This window comes from Coregonus clupeaformis, chromosome 21 (assembly GCF_020615455.1).
Source record: "Coregonus clupeaformis isolate EN_2021a chromosome 21, ASM2061545v1, whole genome shotgun sequence".
Lineage (NCBI taxonomy): Eukaryota > Metazoa > Chordata > Actinopteri > Salmoniformes > Salmonidae > Coregonus > Coregonus clupeaformis.
In genome coordinates, this window is record NC_059212.1 from 25425220 (window position 1) to 25453085 (window position 27866).

General features: G+C 42.5%; 1 protein-coding gene across 1 annotated transcript in view; it reads left to right on the top strand.

Moving 5' to 3' along the window:
• The window catches only part of LOC121535150 (glypican-1), a 148857-nt gene that overhangs the window by 54526 nt on the left and 66465 nt on the right, over positions 1-27866 (top strand). The window contains exon 3 of the mRNA XM_041841920.2: positions 24705-24863. Within this exon, the coding sequence (XP_041697854.1) occupies positions 24705-24863 (159 nt within the window). The remainder of the gene's footprint in view (positions 1-24704; positions 24864-27866) is intronic.

A 27866-nucleotide genomic window follows, 5' to 3' on the forward strand; every position in this document is an offset into this window, starting at 1 on the left:
GATCGCTAGTCCTTCTCTCAGCACCTCTGCTTCACCACTGTACAAAAAACATTTATATCTTTTTTAGAAGCTCCCTGCGGGTGGGAACAGACCTGCACTTTATGGCCGGCCTTCTTGTTATATGAGCACCGCTATATTATTCACACAGCTGGAGAGTTAAACTCAGGTGGAGCTTTTGTACCCCAGTGCATTTTGTACCCTCATTATTTCTGGGCTGCTGGAGAAAAATGTATGTAACACTCTGTAGTTATGATGGCAAAACTGCAAAAATAGATGTTTAACGCAAAAGGTCACACTAAACCAATTTGCCTGTATTACAACTTACCTCCTCTTGCATGACTCCATGCAAATACTGTAAAGTTCAAACACTTAGGGTAAGTGTTACAAGGAGATACATTGTGAACCTACACACTGAAGAAGGCTGCAAAGCCGAAATGTCTTGTGCGGACCCAAACCTTTTGTTTGTCTTAATTCGTGGGTTTTACGCACCAGCCAAGCTTCTGGGAGAGCGCAATGGTTATCTTTTGATTAGATACATTGTGAACTAACACAAATTCTCCTCAACTCCTGTGTTAGTCGTTTGTATAGTAACTTGACAAAGTGCCAGACCTTCCTACTGAATGAATAAATGAATGAATGCATATTTGATAATGAATTTAACTTAATTGAATGAATGAATTGAATGAATGAATTAATGAATGAATGAACATTCATAAATACCCAGAATCCTCTCTCTGTTGTTGTGGATGATGGTGTTGATGGTCACTGTGTCTCCAGGACCTGTAAATGGTCTGAGCATGAGCTGACATGCAGGTGTGTCTCTTTCTCAGTTGACACACTGTTCTTTGTACAGTTTCATCAACAAATGTTAAGCTTTCCTCACTTCAAATTAACATGGAAATGATCCCAGTGCATTAATGGTCCAATGCAGCCGTTTTAATCTTAATATCAAATCATTTCTGGGTAACAATTAAGTACCTTACTGTGATTGTTTTAAATTAAAAATAAACAAAAATAGCTTCTTAGCAAAGAGCAATTTCCTAAGCAAGAATTTTGCTAGGACTGTCTGGGAGTGGTCTGAGTGGGGAGGGGAAAACTGAAAACAAGCTGTTATTGGCAGAGAGGTTTGGAACGCTCTTTCTTATTGGTCTATTAACTAATTTACCACCTGGTGATGTCACCAGGCAGACCAAAACTCCATCCCACCAAAACAGGCTGAAATTTCAGGCAGTCTTTTCAAACAGCTCTTACACTAAAAGGGCATTGTCATCATTTTCACAATTTCACAGAATTATTCCAACTATAACTATAAAGCACAGGAAAATCATGTTCTTGACTGCACTGGGCCTTTAAGTTATTTAATGTAGCCGATAGTGGCCTTGATTGATGAACATTGATAGAAAATCTGGCTAGTTATCAACAAAGCATCAGTGAAGTCAGAGTTATGCAATCCAGTCTGGACATGTAGAAAGAGGCTGCTGTTTGAAGACATGCTCATTACTGTACTGTAGTCACAAAGAGAAACACACACACACACGCATGCATGCGCATACACACACTCACACACTCACACAAACACACACACACTTGCATGCTTGTGCCTGTGGGCATATTTTGTGTTCATTGAAATCAAGTGCAACAATATAACCTAAGGAACCTATACAAAAGAGATCAACCACAGCAATCTCTCACTGGTCATGAGACCGTATGAAATTCCTGCTTGACTTTTGACTCACCATCCCATCCTGCTCTCCCATAGACTCCCAAAGAAAAAATACCCCTAAAGATCAAATGCCGCATGATCTGACCTGCTCTTTCTGGCATGGCTCGTCGTGTCTGACAGATAAGAAGTTAATTAAAAGTGCTCTTCTGTCCATTCAGTGGCATTCTCTGATCCCCGTGTGGCATGATCGCAGGGAGCGACTGGCAAGCCACGGGGGAGAGCTTGACACACAATGGAGGGCTTTGTGGCTGGCTGTGATGCAGGGGAAAGGGTGCGATGATGTCAGAGGAATATTGGCTACAGTGTAGCGATTCTCACGCCCACTCAAAACACACTCAGACACACTTTCACTCTGCATCTCAGAGTGGTTGGGATGAAGATGATGATGATGAGGATGATGGTGATTTTATTTTGACAAGGATTAACAAAATAAAGAGTAGAATACTAATGATGATGATGATGCTATCAGTTTGACATGGATTAAGAAGAGTAAATGTTGTTGGTGATGATGATGATGATGATGATAAGAATGACCAGGAAAAGAGAAAAATGACCATGCTTACAATAATAGGGAGCTTACAGTAGTGATGAACATGCTGTTAATGATGAAGATGCCATAGTCTACACTCTTAGAAAAAAAGGTGCTATCTAGAACCTAAAAGGGTTCTTCGGTTGTCCCCATAGGAGAACCCTTTGAAGAACACTTTTTTGATTCCAGGTAGAACCATTTTGGTTCCAGGTAAAACCCTTTTGGGTTACATGTAGGACCCTTTCCACAGAGGGTTCTACATAGAACTCAAAAGAGTTCTACCTGGAACCAAGAATTGTACTACCTGGAACCAAAAAGGGTTTTCTTATGGGGACAACTGAAGAACCCTTTTGGGTGTACCACTACTACTGACCAACTCAGTGGCCTTGTGGTTAGAGTGTCCACCCTGAGATTGGATGGTTGGGAGTTTGATCCCCGGCAGAGTCATACCAAAGACAGAATGGGACCTGATGCGTCTCTGCTTGGCATTCAGCATTAAGGAGCTAGATTGGAGGTAAGGCCTTGCGATAGACTAGCGTCCTGTCCAGGGGGTGTACTTCAAGCTGCCTCACTCAACAGAAACAGGAGATTTGCTCCTATGACCTGTTCCGGCTCGCACATGCCAAAACTACTTACTTCCTACTAGTGCTGCCACTACTGTTTCTCCTAATGCTGCTGACTTCTCTCAAGTCCTCTCCTCTGTTGACTGGCATCAGACCTGGAGATAAGAAGCCTGAGGAGAGATAACACCACAGAGCCTTTAGTCATTCTCTCTGTCTATTAGTGATGGAGGAAAATAATCGATACAGTTACATATCGGGATATTATTTTTGACGATATATTGTATCGTATCATTTTGACAATTTTGCTGTGTTATTTTTGTGCTAGTTGGCTGTGCCTGCACCAAAACTATTTTATAGCTTGTTCTCGATCTTCTTTTTAAATAAGAGTTTTCTTGTTCTCTCTTGTCTCTCTGCAGCAGAGGACCTATATGTTTGGAACATCGAATCGCAATAAAATCTTAGTATCGAATCGCAATACAAATAGAATCGTGAGAATCGCAATGCATATCGTATCAATACCTAAGTATTGTGCAGTAGAGGCTCCTTAGAGGAGGAAGGGGAGGACCATCCTCCTCAGAAAATGTCACAAAAATTAAAATAGTGAAACATTAAAAAACGTTCTCATTTTTAGATAAAACTATACTAAATATATTAACGTCACCAAATAATTGATTAAAACACACTATTTTGCAATGAAGGTCCACAGTAGCCTCAACAGCACTCTCTTGGGTAACACCATTGTGTAGCCAGAGGACAGCTAGTTTCTGTCCTCCTCTGGAGACATTGACTTCAATACAAAACCTAGGAGGCTCATGGTTCTCACCCTCTTCCATAGACTTACACAGTAATTATGACAACTTCTGGAGGACATCCTCCAACCTATCCAAAATCTTGCAGCATGAACTGACATCTTGTTCACCCAATCAACGGATCAGATAATTAATCTAGTACTGAAAGCATAAGCTACAGCTAGCTAGCACTGCAGTGCATAAAATGTGGTGAGTAGTTGGCTCAAAGAGAGAGAAAGACAATAGAAAAACGTTTCTTAAACGGAAGCAAATGGAACGATATAACATAACTGAATTTGGGGGATAAACATAACTGAATTTGTCCAAAAGAAACTCACGTCTGCAACTGTGTAGCTCAGTTGGTAGAGCATGGCGTTTGCAACGCCAGGGTTGTGGGTTCAATTCCCACGGGGAGCCAGTATGATTTTTAAAAAAAATATTATGTATGCACTCACTAACTGTAAGTCGCTCTGGATAAGAGCGTCTGCTAAATGACTAAAATGTAAATGGACTAATGATTACACCCTAGATCAGCTAGATGCAGGCAAGAGTGTGCAAGACGGTATTGAATGTTTCACTGTCTGTCAACTACGTCACTGTCTGTCAACTACGCTACGCTATAGGGCAAATTCGATGTAGTAGCCTAAACCTATCAATGTTACATTGAGCTGGGTGAATGGAATATGAATGACAGACAGTCATCCAATAGAAATAAGGCCATGTTCATAAACATTTTTTATCATCCTCCCTCATCTTAAACAGCACCGACCGCCACTGGTATCGTGGTTATATCGTATTATGAGGTCCCTGGTAATTCCCAGCCCTACTGTCTATTCCTCTCTTCCTCTTTCTCTCCCTCACTCTCACACTCTTTTTGTCTCTCTCTCTGTCACGCACTCACTCTCTCTCTCTAGGTAAGGATAACCATCTACCCTTTCAGCAGAGGACAGCTCTCGCTCTCATACTTTCTCCTTTCCCTCTTTCTCCCACCTCTACCCCTCTCTCCATCTCTTTCTCTCAGTAGAGAAAGTACAGAGGTAGATAACCATCTACCCTTTCAGCAGAAGCCATCTCTCAGTAATGAGTGTTTGGAGCATGGTAGTGATAGTGGAGAATACCACCTTTGTCCCTCCACTGTGGTGCATTCTAACAGCTCAGGAAAGGGGAGGTTATTTTCTGATTAATATTTGGGCAGCAGCGAGATAAGTTTGTCTAATTTTAATGTGTTGGTTGGATGAGAGGGTGTGCTGTATTAACAAGGCTGATTGGTCTGTAGATGAGCCTCTCATGTAATAATTTACAGGTCATATAGCTAATCATGCTAGCATTGTTAGCATGGTTGCGCAGGTTTTGTCATGTAGGCAGTTATGAATTAGCCTCATGGCTAACGCCTTATTCACCAGATACCATTGGAATATCAGTTATGTTTCATGAGCTGAAATAAAATATCAAAAAATGTTTCCATATGCACAAAAAGCTTATTTCTCTCAACTTTTGTGCACAAATGTGTTTGCATCCCTGTTAGTGAGCATTTCTCCTTTGCCAAGATAATCCATCCACCTGACAGGTGTGGGACATCAAGAATCTGATTAAACAGCATGATCATTACACAGGTGCACCTTGTGCTGGGGACAATAAAAGGTCACTCTAAAATGTGCAGTATTATCACACAACACAAGTTTTGAGGGCGCGTGCAATTGTCATGCTGACTACAGGAATGTCCACCAGAGTTGTTACCAGAGAATTGAATGTTAATTTCTCTACCATTAGAGAATTTGGCAGTACGTCCTACAGGCCTCACAACCGCAGACCATGTGTAACCACGCCAGCCCAGGGCTGCGCCCCTGTCCAGTCATGTGAAATCCATAAATTAGGGCCTAATTTATTTATTTAAATTGACCAATTTCCTTATATGAACTATAACTCAGTAAAATCTTTGAAATTGTTGCATGTTGCGTTTGTATTTTTGTTCAGTATAGTTACTTCATGCATACATGGCCAGGAGTCTTTCCTGATCACACACGGTCAAGAAGAACTCCTGGCCATAGTCATGTGAAACAAACATAGTAGTGGCACATAAATGCCTCTGTTAGCTAGCTAGCAAGCATCTCACATTTTTTACCAGTGAGATCTATTCATATGTATTTCTATAGGGAGCAGGATCTGAGTCAGATAGACAACCAGACACTTTGACACTGCAGGTACGTCCCAGCATTTACTCTGCAGGGGGAAGGCAGCCACCTGGCTGTAAAAGTGCTAGATCAGACAGCTTGACAGGTACAATGAGTAAGGGGTGGGAGAAAGGGAATGAGGGGGTTAGAGAATGCAAAGCAAAAGAAACCCACAACAAAAGTACAGACAGAGAGAATTCTATGTTTGGAAAGGATTGCCATGAAACAAGCTGGAATAAAGGGATATACTGTATAGGGATACAGAAAGAGAAAGATGAGAAAGAGAGGTTTGGAGACGTAAATGGGACTAAAAGAGAACTAGAAAGAGAGAAAGCGAGAACTAGAAAAAAAGTTAGCAGAAAGAGTGTGTCACAGGGGAATGAAAGGAATTGTGAACGGAGGAGAAAGAGGGAAAGGAACGAGAAAGCGAGAGAATAAAGAGAGGGAAAGAGCAGTGTTGTCTTCCAGGTTCAGAATGAGTGCAGATTTTACAGAAGCATTTAGCTTTTTTTCATCCTATTTTTTCATCCTTTCTCCAAAGAGAGCTCTATGAAAAGCTTCCTTTCAGTACAGCGTTGAAAGAGCGGATTAGCGAGAGACCAGGCCAAAGAAAAATACAAACATTCTTCTGCACACCTTGTGCATTTACCTGTCATGGTGTCTCAATAAAGTTGGATTCGTGTGGGCAGCAAGCCAATCTTTTGAACTCTACAGACACTACAGAGTTTTTCTATGGTTTGTTTTGAACACGGCTTTCTTTAGCCTCAGCCTGCTTTTCCCTATTTCCAAGTAGATGGAGAGGTCTTTGGTCCATGATCCTCATGAATGTGTGTGTGTGTGTGTGTGTGTTAGTCCTCCTGAATATGAACTAAATGTGGCTCTCTGAGGTTCTTCCCCTTTGACCCTGTGGTTCTGTGGATGATGCAGCCCCTGTGGACATCATGAAGAATGATAAATTGCAGTTACAGCTGATAAATGTGTGAAGAATGCTAGGATTGCACTGTGCAGGACATTATTGTCAAACTGTACATAAATTGCAACTTTCCCTGCCAGCGGGATGGAAACTCATGACATGTTGCGGCATTAAGACCTTTCCAGTGTGTGTGTGAGGGCTGGGAATTGCCAGGGGCCTCACGATACAATATTATCATGATACGTAGGTGCCGATATGATATGTATCGCGATTCTCACGATTCTCACAATTCTCACAGATTATTTCACTTATAATTCACTGTATCACAATTCCAGTGGGTCAGAAGTTTACATACACTAAGTTGATTGTGCCTTTAAACAGCTTGGAAAATTCCAGAAAATTATGTCATGGCTTTAGAAGCTTCTGATAGGCTAATTGACATCATTTGAGTCAATTGGAGGTGTACATGTGGATGTATTTCAAGGCCTACCTTCAAACTCAGTGCCTCTTTGCTTGACATCATGGGAAAATCAAAAGAAATCAGCCAAGACCTCAGTCAAATTAGTTGTAGACCTCCACAAGTCTGGTTCATCCTTGGGAGCAATTTCCAAACGCCTGAAGGTACCACGTTCATCTGTTCAAACAATAGTACGCAAGTATAAACACCATGGGACCACGCAGCCATCATACCGCTCAGGAAGGAGACGCGTTCTGTCTCCTAGAGATGAACGTATTTTGGTGCAAAAAGCGCAAATCAATCCCAGAACAACAGCAAAGGACCTTGTGAAGATGCTGGAGGAAACAGGTACAAAAGTATCTATATCCACAGTAAAACAAGTCCTATATCGACATAACCTGAAAGGCTGCTCAGCAAGGAAGAAGCCACTGCTCCAAAACCGCCATAAAAAAGCCAGACTACGGTTTGCAACTGCACATGGGGACAAAGATCGTACTTTTTGGAGAAATGTCCTCTGGTCTGATGAAACAAAAATAGAACTGTTTGGCCATAATGACCATCGTTATGTTTGGAGGAAAAAGGGGAAGGCTTGGAAGCCGAAGAACACTGTACCAACCGTGAATCACGGGGGTGGCAGCATCATGCTGTAGGGGTGCTTTGCTGCAGGAGGGACTGGTGCACTTCACAAAATAGATGACATCATGAGGAAGGAAAATTATGTGGATATATTGAAGCAACATCTCAAGACATCAGTCTTCCAAATGGACAATGACCCCAAGCATACTTCCAAAGTTGTGGCTAAATGGCTTAAGGACAACAAAGTCAAGGTATTGGAGTGGCCATCACAAAGCCCTGACCTCAATCCTACAGAAAGTTTGTGGGCAGAACTGAAAAAGCGTGTGCGAGCAAGGAGGCCTACAAACCTGACTCAGTTACACCAGCTCTGTCAGGAGGAATGGGCCAAAATCCACCCAACTTATTGTGGGAATCTTGTGGAAGGCTGCCCGAAACGTTTGACCCAAGTTAAACAATTTAAAGGCAATGCTACCAAATACTAATTGAGTGTATGTAAACTTTTGACCCACTGGGAATGTGATGAAAGATATAAAAGCTGAAATAAATCATTCTCTCTACTATTATTCTGACATTTCACAATCTTAAAATAAAGTGGTGATCCTAACTGACCTAAGACAGGACATTTTTACTAGGATTAAATGTCAGGAATTGTTTAAATGTATTTGCCTAAGGTGTATGTAAACTTCCGACTTCAACTGTATAAAGAAGATGGAGAACAAGCTATAGGATGAAAAATAGCAGTGTTTTGACGCAGGTATAGCCGATTAGCGCTAGCTAACGCTACCTAGCACACAAAAAAATGCAAAAGAATATTGCAATATGTAACTGTATACATTTTTTCACCCAGTACTAGTGTGTGTGTGTCTGTGTATGTGTGTGTGTGCGTGTGTGTTAGTGAGTAAGTGTAGGCATGTTTAACTTGACCAGAAGTCCCCACAAGAATAGTAAACAAACACATTTGACCAACTGGGGACATTTTGTCAGTCCCCACAAGGGAAAAGGCTATTTCTAGGGGGTTTAGGGTTAGGTTTTGGGGTTAAGGTTATGGTTAGGGTTACGTTTAGGGATAGGTTTAAGTTTACGGGTTAGGGAAAATAGGATTTTGAATGGGAATCAATTGTGTGTGTCCAAAAGGTTAGTTAAGCAAGTATGTGTGTGTGTGGCATTAAGACCATTCCAGTATTTGTGTGTGTGTGTGTGTGCGTGCATGCGTGTGTGTGTGTGATTGCTGTGGAGTAATTTTGTGTTCTCTCCAACACTACTGTATTCTGGTGCATGGAGGCATCAGGCCTTGACAAATGGTTGAGCGGTCAGGGCTCGGGGTGATTTTCCCTGTGGAATGTGTGCAAGTATTTTCTTCCAGGAATGGCACACTGGTCTGGCTCTAACAGGTCAAAAGGAAGATTAACCACACCAGTTTGAGCTGGTGCTGCTAGGTTGGCTTGCTGCTGCTTCCAGGGAAGTGGTTGGAGCTTGTTTTCACTCAAATATAATTACAACACCACAAAAACATTTGGGAGGAGGACTTATGGTCACTGAAGAGATTTCCAAGCAAACAACTGCACTGTACATGCAGACTTGAGCTATGTAGGCCTAAATATACTCTAAATAAATAAGATGAAATACCAATACAACAGTGACAGTAATGTACGATTCACATTGGTGCTCCCATATCAGAGAAAGGAATTGCAATGTTGAGTGCAATATCAATGGACTTTCCCATGCAATGATGTCACTCTATGCCTTACATCAGGGGTGTCAAAGTCAAATGGACGGAGGGCCAAATAAAAAATTTAGCTACAAGCCGAGGGCCGGACTGTTCGAATGTTCATTGAAAATTTTTTAAATGACGCATATAGTCTAGTGAACCTAATTGAACCTACTGAAAACCTAACAAATATATTCCAATATGATCAGATAAATAAAGCAATATTTTCTTATGGCTCTGTCAGTAATCTTTAATTTTCAACAGACACAAAAGACAAATTTCCTTTATATAAAAATCCCCATAACATGAACATTAAATGAAAGAAACCGGTATTCAAGGCACCATCAGTAGCCTATATTTTCTATTTTAGCAAAAGTGGGCTAAATTTACTTCAAAGAAAAAAACAATAATAGCAATTTTCTATCATCCACTCAACTGAAATATTTTTAAAATATAATTGGATTGAAATACAATAAAATAAAGTGCAAAAATCTATTAATCAAAAACAACACTTTGTTTAAGGAGAAGTAACATGCAGTGAAAACAAATATTAAACTTTAACTTTTAAACTTGAACTGAGTAAAAACTCTAAATATGTGATTGCACAGTAATGTTCACTTGTTTGAGGTTGAGGGTGATACTTGGTGGTGTCCCATCTTTTCCACAAGTTCATCAATGTTCGGGGTAAGGCTCTGAGCTGAGGAAATCCTCAGAATTGAGTGGAGGTGTTCAGCACTACCTACTCAGTAAATGGCCGGGCTGATTTAGCGATCTCTTCTGCCAAAATAAAACTGGCCTTGACAGCAGCCTGGCCTTGTGATTTGGCTTTTTTGAACAGAGCCTGTCGAGATTTGAGGCCTCGTTTTAATTCCTCTGCCTTTTGTAGCCTTTGTTCCATGTCCATATTCTTGTTTTTGTCCGCGTGTTTCGTTTCATAATGTCGTCTCAGATTATACTCTTTCAGTACCGCCACACTTTCTCCACACAGAAGACACACAGGTTTTCCAGCTACCTCCGTGAACATATACTCCGACTCCCACCTTGTTTGAAACCCCCGGTTCTCAGTGTCCACCTTCCGTTTTGCCATTTTTGATGGGTATCTGAAAGTAAATTTTACTGTGATGCTGACGACTGCTGTGCCAATAAATATTGAAATGAAGCAGCCTACTGCTCGGTGCGTCACCGTTGCATTGTGGGAAATGTAGTATTGGTGCGTGTAAAAGATCTGCGGGCTGCCGGCTTGCTGCGGTCTGCGGGCCGGTTCTAATAATAAATCAAGATCATCCCAGGGGCCGTAAAAAACCTTCTCGCGGGCCGGATGTGGCCCGCGGGCCTTGACTCTGACATATGTGCCTTACATGATCATACTAAACCAGGGGTCTCCAACCCTGTTCCTGGAGATCTACCCTCCTGTAGGTTTTTGCTCCAACCCCAGTTGTAACTAACCTGGTTCAGCTTATCAACCAGCTAATTATTAGAATCAGGTGTGCTAGATTAGGGTTGGAGTGAAAACCTACAGGATGGTAGCTCTCCAGCAACAAGGTTGGAGAGCCCTGCACTAAACGATTGAAACCAGAGACCCAACCCTATCTCATCCCATCCAATCCCCCTACTGCTACCAAAGGTCAAATCATTCATCTTCCCAATTTTGCCTGGTGTTTGCTCTGTGACTGTGGGGGCAGCTGGGAGTTAAGGTCTCTGAGACATGATTCTGAATTACTGTTAAAGGCCCACGCTGCTCTGCATTGAACAGGAAAGGTTGTGGCCTACATCAGCTTGTGGCCTACATTTAACAATGGGCAGTGGTGGTGGCCTAGTATTCAGAAGTAGCTACTGTACTGTGATGTTGTGTGCTGATTTTGGGGTTTGTGTCATTGCGGTTTGGATGGAGAATATGGTGGTTTGCATTCTAAATGATCTAAATGATCATTCTCTGTCTATTTCTCTCTCTGTTTCCCTCTCACTCTGTCTTTATTCCTTTATTGTGTATCTTTCTCTCCATCTCTCTCTCTCTCTCTCTCTCTCTCTCTCTCTCTCTCAGTCTCAATCAGCGTGACTAATAGAAGCCTGGAGAACAAGGCGGTCCTGACCCGTTTCGAAATGAGACCACCCAGCCCGCTCCTCATATGAGACACACTCACAACATTATAACAACATGATTTTCAGTATGAAACAATATTTCCCATGTCAGTGAGTCTCTCTCAACCAGAGAACGCTGCATGAACACTACATGATAGGATTCATCCTCTAGGACTGCTATGTAGAGGAAGCCATAGTACTACTGTACACAGACGCATTGAAGACCTTGTCCGTCAAAGCGGTATGTAAAACATACGTCGGTAGTACCAAGACTGTTAGAGCGACTCATTTATTCATGCTTAATTGTTTTCCCTGTTTAGGAATTGATTTAGGTGTGGGTTGTTGTATATTGAACAGAACTGCAGACTACCCAACACTGACAGCAATATATTGACCCAATTCAAACCAAATACTGCCGCAAAGCATGAATTGAAATTTCCAGGTCTCCTTTGGGAAAGAGGTCTTCTGACTGACAATGGAATTTCCTGGTATGGTTAAATAAAGGTTAAATATATATACGGTATATACACTGAACAAAAATACAAACGCAACATGTAAAGTGTTGGTCCCATGTTTCACGAGCTGAAATCATAGATTCCATACATTTTCCATACACACAAAAAGCTTATTTCTCTCAACTGTTTTGTCTGAGACCAGCCACCTGGACAGCTGATGAAACTGAGGAGTATTTCTGTCTGTAATAAAGCCCTTTTGTGGGGAAAAACTCATTCTTATTTGCTGGGCCTGGCTTCCCAGTGGGTGGGCCTATGCCCTCCCAGGCCCACCCATGTCTGAGCCCCTGCCCAGTCATGTGAAATCCATAGATCAGGGCCTAATGAATTTATTTCAATTGACTGATTTCCTTATATGAACTGTGGACACTCCTTCAAATTAGTGGATTCGGCTATTTCAACCACGGCTGTTGCTGACAGGTATATAAATTCGAGCACACCGCCATGCAATCTCCATAGACAAACATTGGCAGTAGAATGGCCTTACTGAAGAGCTCAGTGACTTTCAACGTGGCACCGTCATAGGATGACACCTTTCCAACACGTCAGTTTGTCAACTGTAAGTGCTGTTATTATGAAGTGGAAACGTTTAGGAGCAACAACGGCTCAGCCGCGAAGTGGTAGGCCACACAAGCTCACAGAATGGGACCGTTGAGTGCTGAAGCACGTAAAAATCGTCTGTCCTCGGTTGCAACACTCACTACCGAGTTCCAAACTGCCTCTGGAAGCAACGTCAGCACAATAACTGTTCGTCAGGAACTTCATGAAATGGGTTTCCATGGCAGAGTAGCCGTACACAAGCCTAAGATCACCATGTGCAATGCCTAGCGTCGGCTGGAGTGGTGTAAAGCTCGCTGCCTTTGGACTCTAGAGCAGTGAAAACGCGTTCTCTGGAGTGATGAATCACGCGTCACCATTTGGCAGTCCAACGGACTAATCTGGGTTTGGTGGATGCCAGGAGAACGCTACCTGCCCCAGGTTCGGGCTAGGCCCCTTAGTTCCAGTGAAGGGAAATCTTAACGCTACAGCATACAATGACATTCTAGACAATTCTGTGCTTCCAACTTTGTGGCAACAGTTTGGGGAAGGCCCTTTCCTGTTTCAGCATGACAATGCCCCTGTGCACAAAGCGAGGTCCATACAGAAATGGTTTGTCGAGATCGGTGTGGAAGAACTTCACTGGCCTGTACAGAGCCCTGACCTCAACCCCATCGAACACCTTTGGGATGAATTGGAACGCCGACTGAGAGCCAGGCCTAATCGGCCAATATCAGTGCCCGACCTCACTAATGCTCTTGTGGCTGATTGGAAGCAAGTCCCCGCAGCAATGTTCCAACATCTAGTGGAAAGCCTTCCCAGAAGAGTGGAGGCTGTTATAGCAGCAAAGGGGGGACCAAATCAAGTCACCATACCAAACTTCCCTTCTAAAACATACTGTAGTTGTCACAGCCTAAATATCAATCACAAACGAGGGGACTAATGCAAATGTGGATTAAATCGACTTTAGTACATGCTATCAAAAGGCTGCATTCTGAAATAGGGACGGGAGTAACAGCACCACAGTTTCCTAGGTCTCTACAACATTACCAAAAAAGATTGAGTCACCATCCTAATTTAGTTCAGACATTGTACATAAAACAACGCTACCGTGCTGCTCTTTTTACAGTTTTATAAACTCAGCAGAGAACGTTCTCTCTCCCATTCAGCTCCACTCTAATCTTGAGGGGCGTTTCTTTAAAACATGGATCCAATCCCCTTTATCCCTTACATAACTAGACCAATCATATGCTTCAATGTGCCGCGGGTCACAGTACTGTGGTAAGAAAGGACAATTATAGTGGTTCTGCTCGTGATGTTAAATTGCAGGCGCAGGTGCTCCAATTTCAAAACGATTTGGAGCACAGTTGAAAAGGTAATGCACTGACTATACAATGGACTAATTAGAAAAATAAAACCAGTACTTTTCAATGCGTGAGATATAAGAGGTGTGGTGTGAGAGCGTAAGAAAATGGTAAAATACGTGTGTCTCACGGCCAGTACGTGAGAGTTGGCAGCTCTGTGAGTTTGCTGCCAGCCCAAACTATCACATTGCTTCTCTGCTCTGTGGTGCTCTCTGTCAGGCTGTCCCCAGTCATGTGACAGGGGTGTTCAATATGAAGTGTGTCAACCTGTGAGTCATGCTGTCTAAAGACCAGAGAACCAGTCACAACACACAGCAGGAGGAAAACAGAAATGAGGTCATCACAGGCGGTTGTTGTCTTGCTTTTTAAATGACCCAAGACAGACTGAAACTGTTATGAGTCACACACACACACACACACACACACAGAGATAACACAGACACACACATACTTGCCCAGTCATGTCTATGACCCAGGGATTTGTTTATGAAGGGGCTAAGTAGGACAGGATGGTGACTCCATCTGTTTTGGTAATGTTGTAGAGACCTAGGAAACTGTGGTGCTACCATGTCTTCTTGGTTAATCAAAAATACAATACGACAACAAACTACGGTGACCTCATTTAGATGTTTTCATGCTGCTGCTTGTTGTGACTGGTTCCTGTTGTGTTTAGACACTAGACAGCATGACTCAAAATTGACACACTTTACAGTGTAAAGTCTGACCCAGACTTTATACTGTAAAGAGGAATAGCAACTTTGCTTAACTTTCTTCTTAAATCTATAGTTAAGAAACATTTATTCTTAAGAAGGTTTTGTGAATCTGGGCCCAGGGCTGTACATTTAGACAGAACACCCAATCATGTGCAGACCTGTTCTGCATGGTGATGTTCACAGTCCCAGCTCATACACTCATTGGTAATTCATCAGGTGACATTACCACTGGGACGTGTGTGTGTCTGTCACATGCCTGTCATGTAAGGCAGCCATGCATGTTTCTGCAGGCTACAGCAACTTAATACAAAACCTGTTGTAATCCATCATATTCCTGATAATTCTGCCACCTGTGTTTGAGCCAGTGTGTGTGTGTGTGTGTGTGTGAGTGAGCAAGTGAAGCGTATTGTGTGTGTGTGAGTGTGTGCACACAACATGTGTGCATGCAGTGTGTGTGTGTGTGTGTGTGTGTGTGTCTGTCTGTCTGTCTGGGTCTGAAGTTGTTGGTGGATATCTAACAGCAACATTTGAGGAGCCTGTGGAAGTCTCAGCCCCCCAGAATGCAGGCCTACATAAGACGAAGGCGAAGCAGCTAGCAAGGTACTGCTCCTTGTCAGCAGTCATGGACAGCCTTGCTGTGCGGAGAACAAGGTGCTATCTCTTTCCCTAGGTGTCCAGATATCCCTGTCTGGAAATATTTGAATCACTATTGTATGAATTATGATTTGTGGATTCAAATAAATTACGTAAAATGTGTATGTTCCAGTAAGTGGTGTGTGTGGGTGTCAGGTGCTCTGTGAGAAGGTGGATGGGTTTAGGAAGTACATAGCCCAGAGGTCAGCCAGCCCAGCCAGCCCAGCCAGCCACCAGTAGTCATGTGTTATGGTCTGCTGCTTTAGCTGCTGGAGGGAGGAAGCTATTTATGTTGCCAACCTCTAGATCACATTACAATACCAACCTGGTGATCAGACACATGCACCAAGGGGATATTATTGTTTGGGTGGGCCGAAGACGTGTTTGTGTGGGGTGTGTGTGTGTGTGAGAGAGAAACAGAGAGAGAGAGAGAGAGAGAGAGAGAGAGAGAGAGAGAGAGAGAGAGAGAGAGAGAGAGAGAGAGAGAGAGAGAGAGAGAGAGAGAGAGAGAGAGAGAGAGAGAGAGAGAGAGAGAGAGAGAGAGAGAGAGAGAGAGAGTCCCCTACACTAACCTCTCCATACTGTATCCCAGTGATTTCCAAATGCCAATTCCGAACCCATTTATGGGTGACAGCCAGTCTCTCTTGGGCTGCGGCTAAAGGCTAGGGACTGAGTTGTGGTTAAAATCATGTTTTATTTCTATTACGTAGGTCACAGTCACAGGATTATTGGACAGTCTTTAGGTAAATCACAGGATTATTGGAAAGAACTCTAGGTGGGTCACAGTGCAACAGTTTTAGTAACCACTGCTGTAACTTCCTATCAACCCTCTGTAGTTTTCACCTGGTTTGTTTTATAATCCTCAGTAGGACACAGTGATGGTGTCATCATCTCATCCCTGGTGATTATGGGTAGTTCCCCTAGCAGTGACGGCAATGTGCCCAGCTGTGGAATACACACAGACTGAAAAAGATCACTGGATTAGGATTATAATCCCACATGCCTTCGACCCAGGTAAGGTTGCCAAATTAAGTAAACCAAGATAGACCACGGCCTGCCGTTTCCAATGGGAACAAATTAGTCATAGTGGGCAGAACAAGCAAGGAGGTGGGCAGAGCCAAGCACGAGCTAGCGAGATCCTATTGGCACGTTTTTGCATACCTTTGCATATTTCCATTAGGGAACGCCTACTCTGTGTAGTGCGCGTATGCAATAACTCAATTCGCCTTTGCATTCCCTCTAAACAATGCCATTTTTTGAAACTTTAGCAAAGGGTAAAGTCTAGAAAACTTAGTCCACTCTGTTCATAACAGATTATAGTTTTGGGAACAGAAAACTGTATTGAGGTCAAAGGTTTCATCAATGAGAAAATCTCCCACTGCCCGCCAGTGGGCTTCCTCTCACTACCATATTTGGTAGTGAGTGGAAACGCCATGCGGATGCTTCACATTTATACATCCAGTGAAATATCTGTGTCATTGTTCTATCTGTGGTATTACTGCTGAACTGATTCAACCGTCCTTCAACAAAGCCAAAGGCTTTTTCGGTAATCAGCGTCTGCGAAAGCCTGTTTCTACAGGTTGTTTTTTTGTAAATCTCTGAGTAATTTGTCACAATGGGGCATCAGAGATATGGCACACTAAAGGACAGCTCTGACAAATTGCTCTTCCTGTAATTTGTAGATTTAAGCAAAAGGTAGACTGATAAAGATTATGTTTGTGAAGGTGAAAGACATCAATTTCTAAATGTAGGCTATAGCCAGTGTCACTCCTTCAACTTCAACTCTACAGATTTTAGAGGATGAAATAATAGATAATTTGTTTAATTTGTTCAACATGGAGGATCTATATTGACAAGTATTATTAAAATTGTTTTTAGACAGCCTACTTGACTGGCCGTCTTAGATGATGGTCCTTTCAAATGGGTAATTATTTAATTGTGGAGCTCCCTTGGGCACTGCCTCCATCTCTTTTCTCTCTATCTCTCTGTCTTCACTGCCTCCCTCTCTTTGTTCTCTATCCCTCTCTCTTCCCTTTCTCTCTCTCTTTTTCCCCTGACTCTTGTGTTAACCTCTGTCACAGCAGCCAAGACCGATAATTGAAACAATCCGGCAATGAACCCCTTTGATTCTCTCTTTATTTCACTCTTTTATTTCCCCCCACATCCTCCCGTTCTTTAAAAGCCCTATCTATCTGTTTCTGGCCCGGGTTTATTGGAGTGTGCGCAACCTTATTTAGCTTCCCCTGATTTGTTTTTAATAGGGGTTTTCCTCCCTGGTTCCTCCCTGGTGGCCTGTGATAAGTTAATGGCCTGAGAATTGTTCCCTGTTTAGTGACTCTGTCAATGTGTGTGTGTGTGGGAACAAGGAAACTAAGTGCTTTATAACATCCCTCCTCTCGCTCACGGCCCCTAACACCCTCTCTCAGGGGGCTAAGGGGTGAGGTGGGGAGACACAAGGACATGGGAGGCTGCTTTGCTGGGGTGTGTAGGAGGGGTCAGACCAGGTCAAGTTTGTGTGTGTGTATGAGTGTGTGTGTGTGTGTGTTTGTTGTCGTTACGCTAAACATAAATAACATGCATGACTGGCACAACATCTTTGTGCTTATTCCCCCAACATTTGCTGTTCAATATTTAAGAAGAAAGGTCACTTTAATTGAGTCATTCCATATACCCATCCCTTATCTTCATTTTTTCCCTGTGCCTTCTGATAGGGTAATTCCACATCCTTCAAAATAATATAACTTGTCTAGGGCGGCAGGTAGCTTAGTGGTTAAGAGGGTTGTGCCAGTAACCGAAAGGTCGCTGGTTCTAATCCCCGAGCCGACAAGGTGAAAAATCTGTCGATGTGCCCTTGAGCAAGGCACTTAACCCTAATTGCTCCTGTAAGTCGCTCTGGATAAGGGCGTCTGCTAAATGACCTATTGATTTACAACCAATACCTCCCAAGCACTATACCTCCCAATGCCTTTTGAAAGGTAATAATGTCCACAGAATAGTATTATAACAGTATTATACACTATCAATACCTCCCAATACCATCTTAAAGGTAATGTGACTCTACGACAGTAAAGTATGTGCTCTTCAGTAAGAATACTGTTGCGATTGCCCTAGTGTCCTCTGGGAAGGAAATGGAGTGTGAGTGATGACTGGCGAGGAGGGGACAGAGAATACCGTTAAGGAACGCTGCTTCCTCAATCTGCTCTACCGTCTGATTGAAAGTGATTTGGCTGGCTTGCCCACACACACTCATACACACTTTTGAGTGTATGAGTGTAATGGGGAGGTCTGTTCTGCTTAGAGACAAACCGACTGGAAAAACAATGCTATTATGGATGAGCTGTCCAAGGCGGAGGTTTAGGAGGCTGTGTGTGTGTGTGAGAGAGTGTGTGTCAGCTCACTTAGCTCAGACGTCCTTCAGACAGCAGGCAGCAGACCAGGCAAACACACACCCACACCCACACAACCCCAACCCCACCACACACACCTCCCTTCACACACACATGTGTCAGAGAGATGAGTGTATGAGTCTGTTGTGATCTTGATGTAATTGCAGTGATATGGTAAGATGAGGGCTGCTCAATGTCACTCTACCCTCCATACTGAGGCAATCTCCTCTCCAGTACCTCAAGAGGAAAATAACAGCTAATTCATACACTGACATAGGACTGAAGAGTCACTCCAGGACTATGTACACACACTGTGGCAACAACAACACATTTGCTCACATGGACACACAAGTCACACTCACACACACACACACACACACGCAAACACACACACACACACACACACACACACACACACACACACACACACACACACAGTCTTGTTTAACTAACCTTATTGGGACACACTTGATTCCCATTCAAAATCCTATTTCCCTAACCCCTGACCCTAAACCTAACGCTTACTCTAACCTTAACCCTAACCCTAACACTAATTATAACCTTAACCCTAAACCCCCTAGAAATTGCCTTTTTTCCCAGTTGGTCCATTTTTTTTTTTTTACACTCACGGACCATCACACACAGACATAAATGTAGAAACACTCACACACACATATCGATTAATGGCAGGCTACAGCTAAATGAGGGCAAAATGCTTGGCTTTAACAGTTGAGGTCCTGCACAGCAGATCAATATCTTTGATCAGTTAAACTGTTGGGCTATTATTCTGATATTCCCCTCTGTGGCCAAACATACACACCCTTCTAAAGATACCAGCCTGATCACGAGAAATAGACAGCGATTTCAGACATTTGAAAAGGTCCTGAGAATGTCAATATACTGTATGCTTTCCTCTGCGCTCACAAAAAAAAAGATTGCCAAGCACTGGCTGCGAACTCGTGATGCTTGAAGCCGGAGCACACTGTTTAGACCACTGCGGCACCACAGCTCACAATGCTATAGCAAGCCGTGAGAATACTTGATGATTGTTGATGGAAACAGCGCATTGTTTTACAGTTTTTTTCAATTGCTAACATGCATTGGTCAAAACTGAAGTCACATTGTCAAAACTCTTCACACAGTCAGCGAAACAGAAGTGTATGTGGACCAAACTGTGAATCATTTTTCATTGCTTTCACACAAAATGCATTCAATGACCACATTCTCCGAAATCCATGAACTATTTTCTCATTCATACTCCACCACCTGCCAAACTATATATTTGCAGCATGTTTTCAAATGCTAACACACTGTTTCCAAAACTGTTAAAAACACATTCAAAACAGAATGATGGCAAATGTTGTGCAGTAACCAGATTGAAACATATAGAAAATCTCAGCAGACTTTTTTTATCATTCCAAACACAGCTGATTGCAATTTCAGCTGAAAGCCTACCCAAGTGTCCTGTTTTTAGGCTCGTTACCAAACAGACAAAAGAGGACGGCTTCGGAATGATTTAGTTTGGAAACATGGATCAAGGAAGACAGGTTGGTGGAGAAAGAAGAGTGGCAGGGAGAGGGAGAATGTGTGGAGGACAAAGGAGAGGAAGACCAAGAGCAGTGGTATCTGATGAGATAAGGGCCACAATTATTGACCATGTTGTAAACCATGGTCTCTCTTTGAGAGAGGCCGGTTTAAGGGTGCAACCAAATCTGCAGCGTTCAACAGTTGCATCAATAGTACACATTTTCCGGCAAAAACAACAGGTGAGATGTGCATCCTTCAATGATAATTGAACTACATATTACAGTACAATACAGTATGTTCACATTTTTACATGTATTGACATTTTGAAATATATTGATTGTTGTGTTTTTCAGTAGGATCCAAAGGTTGCCTACCACAGGAAGGAGAGACAGAATATTAACAGATGTGCAGGAAATTGCCATTGTTGACATGGTAATTGGCAACAATGCAATAAAACTGTGGGAAATTTGGGACAGAGTGCTGGCAGACAATTTCACTTTTGGGAATGTGAATACGGTCAGCACAACGACAATTGCCAGAGTCCTAGAGAAACATAAAATAAGGATGAAGCAGTTGTACACTGTACCCGTTGAGAGAAACGGTGAACGTGTGAAAGAACTCCGGTATCAATATGTCCAGGTAAGATGTCTGTTCAATAACCAAACAGGGTACATACACAGCAATGCATAATGTAAAGTACTGTAAACCTGTGGATTTACTGTATTTTAGAGAGTAATGGAGATGGAAGCCAGGCAAACTGCACATACATTCATCTTTGTGGATGAAGCTGGATTCAACCTGGCAAAAACACGCCGCAGGGGAAGAAATGTGATTGGACAGAGAGCAACCGTGGATGTCCCAGGCCAGAGAGGAGCTAACATCACAATGTGTGCAGCACTGTCCAATGATGGATTGCTGTTACACAAACCACTCATTGGCCCCTACAATACAGAGAGGCTCATTTATTTTCTGGATGACCTGCATAATCGACTTGTGCCAGCGGAGGAGAGAGGGCCAAGAAACTCCCCTACCTTCGTTGTTATGTGGGATAATGTGGCATTCCACCACTCTGCTGTAGTCACAGACTTGTTTGCTGCACATCCCAGGATGTCCGTACTATTCCTGCGTCCATACTCCCCCTTCCTAAACCCCATAGAGGAGTTTTTCTCTGCGTGGAGGTGGAAGGTTTATGACCACCATCCACATATAATAATAATAATATGCCATTTAGCAGACGCTTTTATCCAAAGCGACTTACAGTCATGCGTGCATACATTTTTGTGTATGGGTGGTCCCAGGGATCGAACCCACTACCTTGGCGTTACAAGCGCCGTGCTCTACCAGTTGAGCTACAAAGGACCACACACATGACCAGATGTCCTTACTGGATGCCATGAATGTGGGGTCTCCTGAAGACTAAGCACGGGGGTGGCAGCATCATGCTGTGGGGGTGCTTTGCTGGAGGAGGTACTGGTGCACTTCACAAAATAGATGGCATCATGAGGAAGGAAAATTATGTGGATATATTGAAGCAACATCTCAAGGCATCAGTCAGGAAGTTAAAGCTTGGTCGCAAATGGGTCTTCCAAATTGACAATGACCCCACGCATACTTACAAAGTTGTGGCAAAATGACTTAAGGACAACAAAGTCAAGATATTGGAGTGGCCATTACAAAGCCCTTACCTCAATCCTACAGAAAGTTTGTGGGCTGAACTGAAAAAGTGTGTGCGAGCAAGGAGGCCTACAAACCTGACTCAGTTACACCAGCTCTGTCAGGAAGAATGGGCCAAAATTCACCCAACTTATTGTGGGAAGCTTGTGGAAGGCTACCCGAAACGTTTGACCCAAGTAAAATTTTTTAAAGGTAATGCTACCAAATACTAATTGAGTGTATGTAAACTTCTGACCCACTGGGAATGTGATGAAATAAATAAAAGCTGAAATAAATAATTCTCTCTACTATTATTCTGACATTTCACATTCTTAAAATAAGGTGTTGATCCTAAATGTCAGGAATTGTGAAAAACTGAGTTTAAATGTATTTGGCTAAGGTGTATGTAAACTTCTGACTTCAACTATATATACTTAAAATCCATTCCTTGCTTAGATTTGTGTGTAAAATGTATGCACTCACTAACTGTAAGTCGCTCTGGATAAGAGCGTCTGCTAAATGACTAAAATGTAAATGTAAATGTAAACTAAAAGGGTTGGATTAGACATTCCAGAAGATTCTTTCCAAGATGCATCGCCAGAGAAGAAATAAGATGTGATGTTGATGAGAACTTGTGGCCAAATGCAGGAGAGAGGGAGAACTAGAACACCTCACAGTACTTTACAGTATGAGTGATTATACTATACATGTTGTTGATGTTTTTTTTATTTTTTATTATTATTGCAGCCCTGTAATTTCAGGATTTAGTTTTTTGTTTCAACTTTTTATTTTTCACAAGTAAATTACTATATGCAAAGACAGAAAAAAAAGGCTATTGAAGCAAATTGCTGCATTTCTGAATCATTCTTGTTACATATACTTTAATACAGTCAATAAAGGGAAAAGGTGTTATTCTTATTCTATAATGAAATACTGATCTATGTGAAATCATTCAAACTTCAAAGAGAAAAGTTCATCATTTATGTAATGCTCCCTGTTGTTAGTGTTTTATAGGTCAGTGTGTTATGAGTGACAATGTATGCTTTCTGAGTGAGAATTGTTGCCAGTGTTATGGTCGAACAAGCTTATTTTGAGACATGTATGAAGTGTTTTGGTGGTTTGAGTGAATTTTGGAGGTGAGATTAACAAGACACATGTTGGTAATGCAGACTCTGTGAAGAGTTTTGAAAAAGTGGCTTCAGTATTGACCGATGCTTGTTAGCAATTGAAAAAAAATTGTAAATTATTTCGTTTTGAGCCTTTCCCAAACCATAGCCCAAACCATAACCACTCGGAATGAATACCTAAACTTAACCCTTTGAGTTGTTTCAGTTTTAAATCTGTAACCACACGGAATTAACTCTGTAACCACGCGGAATTAATGCGTCAAAAATAGACAATCCATAATTCGCCAACATTCGAAGGGAAACTATGAGATCTTGTATCAACAAGATACACCATGTGCATTCTAAATGGACACTATTGGACGCCTGAAAGAAAATCACTACGACTAGCACTTAGAATGTGTTCACTATGTCATATTCACTGTGTAACATTGTGTAATAGACTATCATTGATCAGTGTGCAGCCAGGTGTTAAGCAATTGACAAGAAGTCTCTTCTCCAGTGTGAGTGTGTGTGCGCGAATGTGTGTGTCTGTGTGTAGAGCTTTCTGTATACACTATGAGTCACAGAACAAAATATTTCCAGTCATTTAAGAGTTGTTGGTTAGTCAGACCTCTCTCTACTTTAGAGAGAGAGAGAGAGAGCAATATGATGTGCCTACAAATGTTTTTCTTTGTTAGTTACAGCCCACACTCTCTGTCTCACCTTGGCAGGGCTAGAGCAGTGATCGAAGTGTGTGTGTGTGGGAGGAAGCTATTTATGTTGCCAACCTCTAGATCACATTACAATACCAACCTGGTGATCAGACACATGCACCAAGGGGATATTATTGTTTGGGTGGGCCGAAGACGTGTGTGTGTGGGGTGTGTGTGTGTGTGTGAGAGAGAAACAGAGAGAGAGAGAGAGAGAGCGAGAGAGAGAGAGAGAGAGAGAGAGAGAGAGAGAGAGAGAGAGAGAGAGAGAGAGAGAGAGAGAGAGAGAGAGGTGTTTGTGTGTGGCAGAGGCTTAATATACCTCTTAAGAAGGGGAATGTAATTAAACAGTGAAAGGATGTTGACATGCTCCATCTGACAGTATGCATAGCGTGTGGGTAGACGTGAAGACATTTGGAATGTGATAAACAATCTATTCAGTTGAACCTTTTAAATATTCTCTCTATTTTTGATTGGCTGATAACTGTTCTCCATCTCCACACTGTGTAAGGCCTATGTGTGAATGTTTGCAGGTTTATTGCCTGAGGCCAAATAAAAGCAACGTGTATAATATGTCATATACGTCCATACCTTTTTCATGTAAAGAACAATGTATTCATTTCAAGGCTGTAGTTGAGGCTTTTCCTGACAGTATATCAAATCAAATCAAACTTTATTTGTCACATGTGCCGAATACAACAAGTGTAGACCTTACCGTGAAATGTTTACTTACAAGCCCTTAACCAACAATGCAATTCAAGAAAGAGTAAAGAAAATATTTACCAAATAAACTAAAGTAAAAAATAATGAAAACGTTCCTGCTTCATCGCTTCATAGCCCTTGTCTAGGGCTCGTCAATAGTGTATGTAGCTCAGTGCAACTTGCTGTCCCTTCAGTAAGGCTCTTGACATGCTGTATGTCCTTAGATAGTCAATCAATCAGTGACACTGACAAGACTAAGCAACTAAAAAGTGTGGCCAAACTTTACCTGTCAAAACTGTGATGCTAAGTAACCTATAGTGTTAATTGACTCTCCACTCTCTCTCCCTCCACTAGGAGAGCATCTCAGGATCTGTCCCCAGGGCTACACGTGTTGCACCAGTGTCATGGAGGACAGCCTATCCAACCTGAGTCGCACAGAGATGCAGGGCCTGATCAGAGACGCTGGACGAGCCATGCAAGCCTCCCTCAACGGACAGTACAAGGCCTTTGACGGTGAGTGGGGGATTGATCAAGGTAGGGAGGGGGGAGGGAGGGAGGTAGGGAGACAGAGGGAACGAGACAGATGGAGGGACTGGTCAAGCATCCCTTATGGGCTTTACAAGGCCTTTGACGCTGAGTAGGAGAGAGGGAGGGAAGAACAGACAGAGATTGAGAGGAAGAGGAAACCCTCTGTCTCTTTCCCTCCCTCCACATCTCTGCTATCTCTATCAGGCCTGTGTACACTCTGTTCTCATTCATTAGTTTCTCCATCAGTCTGATTGGCTCTGATCAGTGTGTGTTGGTTAACCAAGAAGATGTCGGAAGGTGTGTGTGTGTGTGTGTGTGTGTAGTGTGTGTGTGTGTGTGTGTGTGTGTGTGTGTGTGTGTGTGTGTGTGTGTGTGTGTGTGTGTGTGTGTGTGTGTGTGTGTGTGTGTGTGTGTGTGTGTATGTGTATGACAGTGAGAGAGAAGAGAGAGGACTGTTGGGGGTGTTTGAGTGCATGTATATGTTTGTATGTGTTTGCTTGTATGTGTCAGACTAAGTGTGTGTGATTGCTTGCATTCATGTGCTTGTATGTCGTGGTATGTGTCTGTATATAAATACAACCAGCTGGTTGTCAGTACATCACTGTGAGCTATTTACTGTGGAACCATAGTGTCAGAAGACTATTTATTTCAGGGGAAGTGTTTTTCCTAGCGCACTCTTTGAGTAATACTGGTGCGTGTTGTTCTTGGTCCTCAAGTCCAGACAGGACAGCTGGGCTGTCTCCGCCTCCACTCCCTCCATCCCTCCGTTCTAACCCGCTCTCCGTACACAACACACTCTACAAATCATCCCTTGCTTTTCCTCTCCTCCGCCTACTCAAGTCACTCTCAACTGTCACTCTCCTATCAAGTCACTCTCAACTGTCACTCTCCTATCAAGTCACTCTCAACTGTCTCTCTCCAATCAGTTCACTCTCTGTCACTCTCAATTGTCACTCTCCTATCAAGTCACTCTTAACTGTCACTCTCATATCAAGTCACAGCGTATTTCTATGAATCTTCTTGTGTCCTATGGAGGGAAATCCACGTCACACAAACACACACTCCCTCCTGTGTGTGAGAAGATAATATTGCTTTAATCCTCCATGATTGATGAGGAATCTCACACACACACACTCATGGTCCTGTGGCATAACTGACTGATCAATGCAGAGTAAAGAGGTTCCATAATATTAAGCCATCTAAAGTACACACATTACAGAGTAAGAGCGAGAGAGGAACAGAGAGAGAGAGAGAGAGAGAGAGAGAGAGAGAGAGAGAGAGAGAGAGAGAGAGAGAGAGAGAGAGAGAGAGAGAGAGAGAGAGAGAGAGAGAGAGAGAGAGAGAGAGAGAGAGAGAGAGAGAGAGAGAGATGGTCAAGCTTGGGCAGTATCAATATACAGTAATAACATTCACCATTTTTGTTTGAGAAGTGGGGGTCTATTTGTGTAGCATGTACAGTATACCAAAGTATGATATCATGCCATATTATATACATTGATAGCCTACCATTTTATATACATTCATATGATTACTGTATGTTTAATGTACAGTTGTGTATTTATTTTTAGTGAGGGTGAAAGTTAAGCTGTTCTGTGATTCAGGACAAGGGTTCAACTGAACCCAGATTAAAGTGATTAGAACATACAGTGATTGGAACATTGATGATGTGATTATTTAATGATACAGTACAGTCTGTTCCAGTCGACAGGAGGGCCTAAGCATCTGTCTCTGCTCTACTCGTTCCTCTGGTTGATTGATCTGTCATCTTGATCTGTTTGTCAACCTGACCTTTGTCAGCCCATCCTGATTAGTGGCTGAGTGACGTCTATGTACAGTGCATTCTCTCTCTCTCTCTCTCTCTCTCTCTCTCTCTCTCATGCACACACACACACTCTCTCTCTATTTCTTCATCTCTCTCTCTCTCATTCTCTCTTTCTTTATTTCTCTCTTTCTAGCTCTCTCTTCGTCCTCTCTGTACCCAGGGTGTTGTAACAATGCCAGAGCAGCATCCGTATCATTTCACGGACAACCTGTCCAAAACATTCAAATACACACACACACACACACACACCCAAATGGCCCATCCAAGAGACACAAACACGTTTATGTGCTTGAAAAGTATCTGGAAGGCACCCAGCATCCAGGAAACAACTCTTCCTCAATCACACAGTCCTTATAAACTACAAAGCAGACAGAAATGCTCTGCCAAGCGTCACTCACTCAGCTACATAAACACACTAACGATGTGCTTCAAACATAAACACACACACACACACACACACACAGGTATGTATACATGCATGCACACACACAAACATTTGCGTGCAAACCCACATGCATGTGCACACACATTAGCATGCACCTGCACAAACACAAACACTCAACACATACAGTACCAGTCAAAAGTTTGGACACACCTACTCATTCAAGTTTTTATTTTTTATATTTTCTACATTGTAGAATAATTTATTTGTCTTTAATTTAATTTGTCTTTAATAAAATATGAGATGATCATTCCCCATTCCCCTTGCAACCCGGGATAGACAATTTGTTCGCGCTATGCACTTCAGCACTCGGCAGTCCCGTTCTGTGAGCTTGTGTGGCCTAAATCTTCACGGCTGAGCCATTGTTGCTCCTAGACGTTTCCACTTCACAATAACAGCACATACAGTTGACCGGGGCAGCTCTAGCAGGGCAGAAATTTGATGAACTGACTTGTTGGAAAGGTGGCATCCTATGACGGTGGCACGTTGAAAGTCACTGAGCTCTTCAGTATGGGCCATTCTACTGCCAATGTTTGACTATGGAGATTGCATGGCTGTGTGCTCGATTTTATACACCTGTCAGCAACGGGTGTGGCTGAAATAGCCGAATCCACTAATTTCAAGGGGTTTTCCACATTTTGTCACGTTACAGCCTTATTCTGAAATTGATTAAATAAATGTTTTTCATCATCAATCTACACACAATATCCCATAATGACAAAGG